The sequence below is a fragment of the Urtica dioica genome, chromosome 9, assembly GCF_054948205.1.
Source record: "Urtica dioica subsp. dioica isolate 48M chromosome 9, U.dioica_male_clone48M_v1_H2, whole genome shotgun sequence".
NCBI classification, from domain to species: Eukaryota; Viridiplantae; Streptophyta; class Magnoliopsida; order Rosales; family Urticaceae; genus Urtica; species Urtica dioica.
The window spans coordinates 22174357-22187324 of record NC_142764.1 but is presented as its reverse complement, the minus strand read 5'-3'; the positions used below and the strand labels follow the sequence as shown (position 1 = coordinate 22187324).

Here is a 12968-nt window from a genome sequence, read left to right as displayed (position 1 = left end):
TGGAATTTCGGTGAAATCCGAGTGGTGGAAAGTAGGAGCAACATAATTTAGATCAAATGAGTATTGAGTGTTTGGGTCAGGGGCGTTTTGAGACAAGTGCAACCAATTTTCTTCAAAACGGTGCATTCTTTCACCTCGGGAAGCTCTTCCCCTTCGACCCCCTCGGTTGTGGGATGAAGATGCCATGATAAAATATAAGCGCATGAGACTAAAAACGAGAGAAATTGAGAGAATTCGAGATTGAAATTGAGAGAGAGTTGAGAGAAATTGAGAGAATTCGAGATGATGTGAGAGAGAGTTGTGAGAAAAATGAATGAATTAGGGGGGTATTTATAGATTTTTGAGATAAGTGGGTAAAAAATAGGAATTTTTTTTTTTCACCCGAGCCCCCAACGGCTATATTTCCAACGGCCATATCCTCAACGACTCTATTTTTTCGGCCGTTGGATCTTTGATCCAACGGCCGAGATCAAAAGGCAACGGCCATATTGGCTAGCGGGACTAACGGGACTCCCGTTTCCCGTTAAGCACAGTAACGGGAGCGGGAGTCCCGTCCGTTGCCAGTAACGGGAGTCCCGCTCCCGTTACTGTGCCTAACGGTAGCGGGGATTCCGTCCCGTCCCGCTACCGTTAGGCCAGGTTTAGTCACATCTAAGTCATCTACGTATATTTTCATCCAAAGTTAACAATGTTGATAGTAATGGTACTAGAAGATTACATGGTATTATATAGACAGGAGAAAAAAAAAATAATGAGTATATAAATATGAAAACATGATGATATTAAGTATTTTACCTCTTAGAGTAATAAGAGAAGATTATATAGTAGTTTTACTCAAATATGAGAACTAAAATCTATGAGGTTTGTTATGTAACAAATATTAGATTAGTGCAGTCCCTATATTTCATGCGATGCATGATTGATATCTGTTGTTCTTCTTTCTCACAAAATGCTCGTCACAATCAAGACTCTAAACTTTTAAGGCAAGATTGAGAGCATTTACAATTTAAAAGCTTGATTATAATCGCCTATCTCCTCTCGCACCTCCATCGGTTTTCTTTGTGCGCCGTGTCACCGTGTGTCCAATATGCTAAGTTGTGAGTTTTCTCTTCCTCGCACTGTGGGTCTGAGTTTTGAGTCTCCGCTACAAACTCTGGGCCATCTTTGCCTCACCGTCTTCACTTAGATTCGCCGCCACCTCATTGTACGCAACCGTTGGTTGGATTCACGAGTATCGTCGGTATCACTAGAATTAGGACGTTTGTTATTTTTTATCCTTCAGCCCGCAGTGTTGATTTTGTGATTTATTTGATTCCAATGCAACTAATGGAATAAATATCTTAGCAATTAATAATTACATTAGAGATCGCTGAATCCTACGGGCTTGAGATGGCCCTTATATTTCGTTTAGTATCGATAAGAGGTTTTAGTTTGAAAGCTTGGCACCCAAACTTATTAAGGGTTAAGTCTCTCATCTGGTCGAACAAAATTTGAAGAATTGTAAACTAACAATCACTAAGTGGGTTTAGATAATAATAAAAAAAATTGCTAAATGGGTTTCTCAAAGGGGCTTGTCTTAGGAATAGTTTTTTATTTTTTTGTTTATTTTTTTTTTTTTTTTATGGAATGTCTTAGGAATAGTTGCCAACAAAAAAAAGTTGTTTTAAGATTCAGCCTACACCTTTAACTTCAAGCAATGATGATGAGTGGATATTGGAGATGCGACATGCCCAGGGGGTTATATCTAAATAAACTTGATCGATTTAAAATTCCAATACGATCTTGACCAAAATGTTTTGTTTTAAAAATGTTGACATTCTGACCAAATTCCAAACAAATTTCATGTTTTGGGTGCTATTAAAAAAATAATGGAAACTCTGATCAGGTTCTTTTTAAAAATAAGTTGAAGTTTTTTTTGGTTGAAACTTGAAACAATAGTAGAATTTTAGTTCCACCATTTTCAGAGCATAAATTTTCAGTTCCGCCTTTTGAATTTATGAGAAACAAATTTCAGTTCTCTTCCATTTCACATTAGTTCTCTATAAATCTGGACAACTGGAATATAAAAAACTGAAAATTCGGTACGTTCTAGTATTGTTCACATAATCGAAAGTTTCAATATCGTGTGTGTGTGTGTGTGTGTGTGTGTGTGTGTGTGTGTGTGTGTGTGTGTGTGTGTGTGTGTGTGTGTGTGTGTGTGTGTGTGTGTGTGTGTGTGTGTGTGTGTGTGGATAATATGATATATATATTAAGTTTTATTATTATTATTATTATTATTGTTATTTTTTATATTATGGGAGTAGTGTTGTTGCTGATTTTCAGACGACGATTTAGTGGTGCGGAGCGGTTCAATCCAATTAATGCCGGATCAAGTGATCGCGCTCAAGCCAAATGTGTCTTGAAACTTGAAATATCGGGTTTCCTTCTCGCGGTAGTCGGAATACCTCTTCGTCGGAAGTCTGAGATAAGAAGAAACAAGTGTGATCTCAAAGGGACTCAAAGAAACAAGTGTGAACTCAAAAGGACCCAAATGTGTTGCTCAACATTAGTAGTGTTGAGATATGATTAAATGTGAGGTTTTAGAGTGTTTTGGGTGAGATTCGAGTGAAACGAGCTTTAATAGACCTTCAAATGCCATTTTGGTATTAAAATTTTTGTTACCTTGGATTGTGAGCCGAGTGCACCTGCTAGGGCCCATGGGCCGGTCGGAGCCTCGGTGGATGATGGGACCCTTGAGGACTTATAGTCTGGCCGAGGCCTTGGTGGGCGCGGGGACCTCCTGGGCACGGTGGAGCCCTCTCCGTCGAAACCTCTTGGGCCAGAACCTTAGCGGAACCTCTCGGTTAGGACCGAAGGATTTGGCGGAACCTCCCAGTCGAAACAGATAGATCTAGTGGAATCTCTTGGGCTGTGACCTGTGGGTTCAGTGAAACCCTTTGGGCCGGAGTTCCTCAGCCAGGTCGGAGCTTTCTCGTGTGGTTCCTTTGGTTCAATCGACTGGGCCCATTGGTGTTCCTCGTGTGAACCCACAATTGTTATTTTGCACCGGGCTCAATAAGCCCGATAACGAATAATGTAAAAGGTTTCATTTTGATTTGATTGAAATTTCGATCTTAATGACCAAAAATCTTCTTTCTGTTAAACACTGAAATCCTATCTTTGTTGAGAATGGAATTTCCATTTCATCCTATTGCTCGTGGTAATTAATCTCTCGTACCAAATTACTCTCAATTGCAAGTTTGTTTGTTTATTTATTTATTTTTTGCTTCGAGGAAGTGTACATTTTTACAACATTACAATTACAATAATGTGCAATTACTTTCTTACACAATTGAAAAAATAAAGATAAATAAAAAAAGAGAAATTTCATTTTGTAGACTTCAAAAATGAAGAAATATCAAGGTTAGACTCACTAGTTGAAAAATATAAAAAATTAGACTTTTAATCCAAATTTGGACAAAAAATGTCATTTAAGCCAATTTAACCTATTTCTCTCATTCTCTCTCTAATTTCCACATATCTTCTATTCTCTCTCTATCTCTATCCTCAAATCCTCTCTCTATCTCTATCCTCAATTCGCTGAACATTTGGTAAGTTCACTTATTTAATCATCTTAAATCGATTTTTCTATCAATTTCATATGAACTCATCAATTTCATTTGAATTCATCTGAACTCATCGGAACTCATCTGAATTCATCTGAATTCCGATGAGTTCCAATGAGTTCATAATATCCTATAAAAATCGTAAATATCCTATCAATTTCATATGAGTTCATCGGAAATATCAATGGATTTCATAAAAAAAAAACATCTTAATTCATCGAAAATCATCGGAAAAACTCAAAATCAATCCAATAATCACTCTAATCACTATTAAAACTATCCTATAAACAATTATGAAATAAGGATCAAAATCTTACTTTTTTGGTCATTAATTTTAAGTGTCGGAAGCTTAAACCCGAAATAAGAGTGCGAAGAACGTTGAACGCCAGAAGAACTGTGTCATCAGAGCTCGTCGAAATCACTTGGATTGGGTCGAATTTCGTCGGAGCACGTCGGATTTCAGCGGACATGGTGTGAGATAGAAAGAAAGATGAAAAGTGAAAGAGATTGGAAAAAAATTGAGTGATATTTTTATCCGATTTTGGATAAAAAATTCAATTTTGAATATTTTTCAATTGAGTCTTACCTTAATATTTTATCATTTTTTTTATTTTTTTAGTTTACAAAATATGAAATTTCTCAATAAAAAAAATAACCCTAATTCCCAAATACACATTGGGCTAGCACAAGGCGGACCCACTGGCACTACACCCTGTTCTCTTCTCCGCCGACGAGACAACGAGCCCGGCTTCACTCTGAATCATCTTCCTCGCCGTGTGTCCAATCATTGAGGTATGTTTTACAATCTTAATCTTTTGCTTGTGTGTCTCTCTCGGAGGCGAACTCTTTGCACCAGAAAATCTCCGCAGTTTAAAAGAATCAAATTTTATTTCTTCCAGCAAACCTCCTTAAGCTGAAGCGGAAAATCTTAGTGCATTAAGCTAATCTATCCATGGTTTAAGGTAGTAAAAATCGAATTAAACTTCTCGGACAAAGCCACAACAATGGCTTCCGATGCCAAGCCCAAACCATCAACCGAGCTGCCTCCTTCGAAGATCAATGTCCAGAAGCTGGCCGAATCGCGAGCCGACGAGCTCGCCTCTCTGCAGTCCGTCGTGGCGGCTCGTCTCGGCGGTGATTTCCGTTCCGAGCGGGGAAAACGACGCCGCACCACCGCCTTCGACAGCAAAGCCGCCGGAAGACGCCGCAAAGTCCGCCGGAGAAACTCACTGGCCGTCGTCACCGGTGAAGCCAAGAAGAAGAAGCTTGGCGGTGACGTGGAGGCCAAGGTGTGTCGTCGCGCCCGTCGGAGAGAGGCGCTGAAGATGAATCCGGCCACGGGTTTCTCCGCTTCCGGGGACGGTACGAAACGACTCAGGACGCACGTATGGCACGCTAAGAGGTTCACCATGACCAAGCTCTGGGGGTTTCACCTTCCTCTCGGTCTCCACGGTAGGTGAGTCTGGTACATTCGAAGTTTATAAAGAGCTCTCTTGCTCTGTTCTGCGGTAATTGAGAATCAAAGTTATTGTCTTTACGTTTTTTTTATAATGATCGTGCAGAGGAAGGGGTTCGAGGTCTCTGTTGAAGCGGTTCAGAGATGGAGTTCTTATTCATGATTCAAGCTATCATGTTGCTGTTCAGTTGGAGGGTTCCAAGGTTCGGCTTTCAAGTTCCTATCAACTCTATAGATTTTTGCAAGGCTAAGAGGATTCTGACTGAAGAAGAAGATTCTAATGGGAATCTGTGTTTTTTTTTTTTTTTTTTTAATAGAATTGAGTACTGAATTTTTTAGAGTAACCAGGACGCGTTATTGAGGATTCTAAATATGGTACTGGTACCGAATGGTTCTATTGATACTGATGCTGTACTATCTGGTGTTGCTTATGGAAATTCAATGGTGCGTTATCTCGATCCTGGCGGATTTTTGTTTTCTCTCAGCTTTTGTTCTGAGGTAGTGTTGTTGAGGATTTGTATGCTTCTTCTTTTATCTTGTTTTTTTTGCAGCTTCATGGTATCGGTGGACCATGTTCTCGGGCAATTGCTCCAGTAACTTATATGTGGCAATATTGTTGCCTAGGTGAGACAGACGCGAATGATCAACAAGAGAGCAAAGGGTCTCACTCTTCTACTCGCCGCCTTTTGGTGTGGATACACGCTTCTGCATTCGATGAAGCATATGATGCTCTTAAATCTGCTTGCCAGAAAGAGGTAATGATTTTATGCTTATGATGGTCTTGTCTTTTTTGGTCCCTTGAAATCGTTTGGATGTATCATAGGAATTCAGAAATGGGAAATAGAATTAGAGTTTGAGATGGTATTTTCTTACTGATATCTAATAGTTATTACTTTTTTTTTTTAATATACGAAAAATGTAACGAATATTTGATAGTGAATTTGCATGTTGCTAACAGAATTTTGTGTACACGTGTTTTTTTAGAAGGACAAGAGTGGTATCATGATTGATTGTTTTTCTCTAGAGGGCCAACTTGCAAAACTCGAAGTTTTGGGTTCTAAGTCATTTGAACTTCTTCAAAGGACGTTGAATGTTACTCGGTAAGTATTTGTATGTGCTGTCCAATTTCGATCATGCTGTGGAGTTAGGGATAGCTCTTAATGTAGGACTTTTCAGGGTTTCAGAGGGTTCATTGGAAACAGAGAAACGTTCAGTTTGCGAAGTTGATGATGAATCTCATCTTAAGAAAACTTCTATACTTGACAATGGGGGCCATATATCACCCAAAGCAATCTTATCTCTCTGTGTTGCGGATCCCCGTACAGTAAAAAAGAAAAATGAGATTGATGATTCCCCGGAGTCAACATCATGTGATATGCTCGTCGATACTCAACAACATGAAGCTAGGGAGCACATAGAAGTTACGGAAATTTCCAGAAGAAATAAAGAGTCGTTCTCCTTCCACTCAGAAATCAGTGGGAATAGCACTATTGCATGTGAGAGCTTGTGGGTTTTGAGGTCTGGCGTAATTCCCCCATTGGAAGAGGGTGTGCTATGCAAAGAAAAACACGAGCAGCGTAAGAACTTCTTTTGCCTTGATGACCAGATCCCATCTCAGGCTCAGCGCTCAAGATGTTGCCCTGTAATGCTTTTGAAAAACGAGACCAAGAATGGCATGTCTATTGGGTAAATCTCCAACTTTAATGTTTATTCTCCGCTCTAGAACGTTGCTACTGCAAGAGAAGAGGTTGATGTATCTTTTATATGGAATCCCCTAAAAGGAGTTTATCGCATTATCTTCCAGATGGTCTGTTATACTCCCGTTGAGTTGGGTCAAGGCCTTTTGGGTTCCTTTTGTCTCTAATGGTGCTCATGCAATAGGATTGAGGGAGAAGCGCTGGGTTTCGTGTGAAGTAAGTGTGCTGATTCTGAGTATCCCAAGCTAGCTCTCTCTCTCTCTCTCTCTCTCTATATATATATATATATATATATATATATATATATATATATATAAGATGATGGCATTGGATATAAACTCAACTCTCTCATTTTCAGGTTGGTTTGCCTTATTTTCCTTCAGACTTCCCTGATTGCAACGCGTATTCACGCTTAAAAGAAGCCGAAGATGAGGCCTCAAATCTAAAACTTGAGCTTCGCCCTTCGGCAGTAAGACCGTTGAAGGTCCCGATTCCACCGCCATGGGATTCTGTCCGATTTACATTGGACAGGGCACTCAAATGTGCAGACAGTCCTGAAGTTTATCTGGACAGCGATTTAGAGCTTGTAGATCATGAAAACCTCATCGATGGTTTTATAGCAAGGACGTCTCACTCACTGGCTGATTTCTTGAACAAAATCGAAGGCAGCCATTTACTTTTATTTCCTCAAGCAGCAGGTAAAAAGTTGTGTTTCGAAGAGACGGCCAAGGATGAAAGTAAAATACAGAATGCCCGAAATGGGGTTGTGAACATCAAAAAGGACCTCAGATTGTGTTTCCTTCGGGTTCTTTTGCACTCTTTCAAGGAAGGCTCTTTCGAAGAAGGAGCGGTTGTTTGCGCTCCTCATCTCACTGATATAAAATCGTGGACTTCAAGGTATAATAGGCAGTTCCTGATTATTACCATATCTTATTTTCTTGTTTCTGGTTAATTCGTTACGAGCCTTCGATTTGTGTACCTTTCAGTTTGGAGAGTGGCGAGGAAAGGCTCCAACTTTCCCAGACAGGCGTGAAAAATTACTTTAAAGAGAAATCTCACGGTAGGTGGGAACTCCAAATACCAGAAGAAAGCAACGCCAGTGAGGCTCTTCGATTTCCGATAGGGTTTGTGACGACCGGGTTCATTAGAGGAAGGTTGGTAAATAAATTTCGCTTAATTCTGTGATCTTTCTTGTATATGTGATTAATCAAGTCAAGTCTGCTCTTGACTGCGTTGCAGCAAGAAGGTAGCAGCGGAGGCGTATTGCGAGGCGGTCTTGCTTGCTCATCTGAGGAAAGAGCAGTGGATTGATATCCCGGCCAAGCGCCGGCGAAAGGAGATATACGTTCTTGTCAGAAATCTGAGATCAACGGCGTACAGACTTGCTCTTGCCACCATTGTGGTAGAGAGCCAGGAAGAGGATTTGGACTCCATTTGAGAACAACTCTGTGTCTCTTACTTAGTCAAATATGGCTTACTTACCCTTCCTTGTATTTCTACTGCTGTAGCCAATCGAATATTTTGAGGCACTGCCTCAGTTTTGCCGTGAGTTTTAACTAATTGTACATTCTGTGATGAAAAAGTATTTAACATAGAAAAAAGTCGAAGCAGTTTCCAAAATTTCAGGGCCTGTTTTCTAAATATTTCGGAATTTTCTTTTTCTTTCTATTGCCAGATGTAGAAAAGTTGTTTCGCCTTTTTTTTTTGCCAGACGTAGCTAGTAGTAGTGATATATAATCAAGGTAGACCACGAATATAATACGAGTAATTACCACTCTTATAAAATATGGTCCATTAAGTATATAATTTTTTACGTTTGCTTTTGCAAAATAGCCAACGTTTCGTAAATCTTAAATAAATAGTCACTGCACTTTATTTACGTTTATTTACAAGCGTATATTTACAAAAATACTTATAAAATACCCAAAAAATTTTGAACATATTTATGAGTATTTTTGTAAAAATACACTTGTAAATAAAATGCAGTGATTATTTACTAAAATTTACGAAACGTTAACTATTTTGCTAAAACCAAACGTTTAAATTGACTATTTTGCTAAGTTTTTGTATAATATAATGCCAAAGATTAAGTACCTATCCACTAGTAGAACATTTTGCGGAGCCAGAAGATTTAATAAGAGGGCTAAGCTGAAGTATTGTTTTGAGAGAGGGCTTTTACATAAATTTTAGCTTGTACTAGTACATTTTTTCTACGTTAGCTCCTTCAGTGGACGTAACCATAGAAACCTTCACAGCGTGGATCAATTCTTACAGGTGTCGGAATATCCCGGGCCGCCATAGAAGAAGAAGACGCCGGATTCTGAGTTGCGACCGGTTACGATGTCGTAGCAGTAAGGCTTGGAAGCGTAGGTGGTGAATCCAAGTGGGTCTTTGAAAGCGTTTTCAGAGACGTCTCGGAATCGGATATTCCTGAAGTAACTCGCCTTTTTGAAGCCCTCGCTCGGAAAATGGCCGCTTCCCATCTGAGTGCTCGTGTGGCGGGATTCCTTGTTCTGGTTCAAGATCTCGCCGCCCCACTGCACCGACTCTGCCACGTCAGCGAGGGCCGAGAATAGGGCTCTCGGCCAATACCCTATTCTCTCGTCTCCTATTTCCAGCCACCAATCACCACTATTTCCTTCCTGCTCACCACCATTTTCAATTGGGATCATGAAAAAAAAAAAATTAAGACAATTTTTTTTCTCTTTTCTAAAGCTAAAACTTTAGATTTATTGATCTATTCTATTGAAAAACTTTCAGGCAGATTGTTATTGTTGAAACTTCACCTAATATTTTCACAAACGAACTATAGGAGAGCAATACACACTTTAATGAACGAGCTCTATTTTCAAACCGAGCAAAGATACGTACAAAAAATGACTATGACATCAGTTCTGATTCTGTAGTTAAAATTAATTTTACACTAATAATATGACCATGACAGTGTCTAAATCCCTTATAAATATTAGGAAATATTAGTACCTTGGAAATAATAATTGGTATGTCGTATTGTTGACCGTCGTAAGTGGAAACAGGTGTTACTTCAGAACCAATGGCAACTTTGGAGCTCACTTGTACAAAACCTGGACAATTCAGATTGTAGCACCCTGTATCTCCGTAATTGTCCCGCTAATACATACCAACACAATTTAATTCATCATAATTAAATTATTTAGTTAAATAGATAATCAATTGATAGACAGTATATAAAAAAATATATATATGTGATTTTCGGTCGGCTTACAGTCCAGAACACGAAGATCCTAGTCACTTTCAAACCTCCTTGATTAACCTGGTACATGTAATCATGAATTGATATTAATAAAGGCTCAATCACACATATATACATGCATATGTATATATATATAGTTGAAGAAGTACTATAATTACTAACAATCCAGCCAACTTCTATAGTGTTTCTGTCTGTTCCTTCACCAGCGATGATCCAAATTTGAGAAATACTGAACTCTACATCGAACGTCAAAGGATTCCACACGTTCACGATTGCACTTGCTCCGTGGTTCTTTCCCGGGAATGAAGCGATTGCGTACTGTTATTTATTTGATCCATTAATTAAAAAAAAATGAAAAAAATGGCACTGAATAACCAATATACAGAAGATGAAAAATTGGGAAATTGTTAATTTTGCGCTGCAAAAAAGTAAATAAAGATTAAGTAGATAATTACAAGGTTGAATATTATAATAATACCTCATGACCATCGGAAAAGGCCATGGAACGATTGTTTTGGTCTTTCGTGGATGTGCGAGGCATAACAAAAGGGACTTTTCGGGGATAATCTAATTTTGGTGACCGTAAGATTGGGATCGATCCTTTTGGACAATGCTCTCCTTGTTTATTCCATTCTTGTATTATCAATCTCTCGTCTTCATTTTGATTGCTTGGCCTCAACTGCACACACTCAGACGTAGCATTTATTATTATTAGTTATCATAAGATAATATACAATTTTAAATTTACTAATACCGAATAGCCAAGGTTTTATGTTTCTAACTAAGATTTGACACGGTAAATCAAATACGTTGATCACCTTTGAATATACTCATGCATATAAAGTATATGCAAGGTATATACTTATATAATGGTTGGAGCTTTCAAATTGTATCAAGTGTTTGATATGGTGTTAATTTTTAAAAAGATTTGAACTATTTTGCAATTTCCTTAGTTTCTAGTGAATATTTACTAGAATAGTTCTTAAATGAATATCGAAAAGAGCAAAACAAAACCTGAATTGTATGATTCTTTAGAAGCGGATTATTAAACGCTGGTTGCTTGTAAATGTCAACACAGTCCACCACTTCACCATTTTCACTCTGCAAATATGTCAATGATATGTTTGTCTATGATCTTTTGAAAAAACAAAACGATAAAAAACATATTGTGATTTTGACAAACCTGTATAGTTTTGACGGTACCCTTTTGCTTTGCCGTCTCTAAAATATGTAGCCCCTGCGCAAGTTTTCTACCACTTGTTAATTTTAATGGAAACACATAACACAAAGATATGATCAAGACTATAATGCTGCACTTGATCAGGTTTCTCTGATTTTGTAAACCCATCATTATTTTTTTGTTATTTTTTTAATACAAAAAATGGAAAATATATACTGCATAATGCCCATGTATTTATATACGCATGTGCATGTGTGTGTGGATATGTAGTTGGATATGCATGAATTAATTGTCGTATCTTTTCTAGCAAAAGAATATATAATTGAATCTCCTTTTGTATTAATGAGTTGATATATGCTTGTTACGCGCTACATACATATATATCTAGTTAAAGTGTACGTAATTCTACAATTAAGCTTTATAAAAGACGATATATCGTTTTGTGCAGTATATATATCCAAGAATTAAAAGTATTATTGCAGAAATATATTGATCCACAACTAATATTAAAGCTAAAAAGCTAATTAACACAGTACATTCTCTTAAGGATGCGTGTAAGTTATTACAATCACTATCAATATCATTTCACGATTTCGTAGAAATAAGTTAGAGATCGTGTGATGACGTTGGTTTATGTATTTCAATGACTCTCATTAATCTCGGTTGGATCTCGTGCATTTGAAATGGATTGCATGAATATTTCTATTACGTTATTCAATTATCATGTAACGCTATTTTATGCGCATATGCATATATTTGTTGTATTACGGAAGTACACGCTTGCTTAATTTTACAAACTATTGTTGTTTTGTAAACAGTTACTGTTGTATGTATCGTCGATATACAAGGGAAAATTTGAGAAATCAAGATTAGTTATCTCACATTTAAAAATATAATTTCATGTTGAACATTTTAGAAAAGGGGAATTGACACAAATAATATCATCTCAATGTCACTTAACAAATTTAGCCCAAAACCAAAAAATTGATAAAACTAGTACTTTTGGTAGGTGAGAGAAATTAAACTTTCCCCAACTACCCTCAACACTCTTATCCTCTCAAATACATCTTATGTTTCACTTCTCCCATCTGAAACTTCTTTCATGGTTTTTTTCAACTTTTTCTTCCTCTTGGGCTCAGCTGGAGAATGAAGGAGTGAAGCTTCTTGGGTCGCCGGAATCTTCATCTCTTGGGTCGCCGGAATCTTCTATTGCTCGCCGAGTATAAGTTTCTTAAACCCATTTTGCAATAATGTTAAACCCATCTAAAACCATTTTGCAATCCAAGGTTGTTCATCAAAACTTCAAGATTCAAGTTTGTTTTCTGCAAATTGTTCATAAAAGCTTCAAAATCCAAGCTTCTTCTTCCTGCAAATCCTAGATCCAAAATTTCTTCAAACATATTTTGGTAAGTTCTTCCTATCCTTAACATACAAGAACATGTTTAATTGTTTTGATTAATGTTGAAATAGGTTCCATTGTGTTTGGGTGTGATTTGTTTGTAAAAAATGGTGTTTTTTGTTGAATTCCCGATTTTTCCAGGGTGTCACGAATTGAATCCAGTTCGTGACACTAGTGTCACAAACTGGATTCACTTCGTGACACATGTGTCACGAACTGGAAATAATAATTTTACCCTGTTGTTGATGATTTTTATTCTATTCTTTCAGAATTAAGTAACAATTAATGTTGATACAATCACGATGGAGTCGAGTGATTGCAGTTCGTCAACACGTCGGAAGCCGCGCGTTTCTGGAAATATAGGAGGGGGTACCGAGCGTCGACGACTTCCTCCTTCAT

The 12968-nt window shown here is 37.8% G+C and overlaps 2 protein-coding genes across 4 annotated transcripts; one reads left to right on the top strand and one right to left on the bottom strand.

The window, feature by feature from the left end:
- Nucleotides 1–4283: 4283 nt before the first annotated feature.
- Nucleotides 4284–8424, top strand: POP1 (ribonuclease Ps). Of its 3 annotated transcripts, none has more exons than XM_089627304.1 (11): nucleotides 4284–4397; nucleotides 4568–5061; nucleotides 5168–5264; nucleotides 5410–5505; nucleotides 5613–5816; nucleotides 6046–6161; nucleotides 6238–6747; nucleotides 6866–6974; nucleotides 7117–7655; nucleotides 7745–7912; nucleotides 7998–8424. In XM_089627304.1, the coding sequence occupies exons 2-11, from the start codon at nucleotides 4610–4612 to the stop codon at nucleotides 8194–8196; spliced, it is 2490 nt and encodes an 829-aa protein (XP_089483430.1). In that variant the 5' UTR covers nucleotides 4284–4397; nucleotides 4568–4609; the 3' UTR covers nucleotides 8197–8424. The 3 variants fall into 3 exon arrangements, with proteins under 3 accessions (XP_089483430.1, XP_089483431.1, XP_089483429.1); XM_089627305.1 differs by having other exon boundaries at nucleotides 4505–5061; nucleotides 6049–6161; XM_089627303.1 differs by having other exon boundaries at nucleotides 4505–5061.
- Nucleotides 8425–9019: 595 nt separating this feature from the next.
- Nucleotides 9020–12968, bottom strand: LOC149385838 (protein neprosin-like). The gene is made up of 9 exons (XM_089626414.1): nucleotides 12871–12968; nucleotides 11174–11246; nucleotides 11005–11091; nucleotides 10469–10669; nucleotides 10153–10308; nucleotides 10003–10050; nucleotides 9741–9887; nucleotides 9540–9544; nucleotides 9020–9473 (listed from the first exon to the last, which is right to left on the bottom strand). Exons 1-9 carry the CDS (start codon nucleotides 12966–12968, stop codon nucleotides 9020–9022), a joined length of 1269 nt encoding a protein of 422 aa, XP_089482540.1.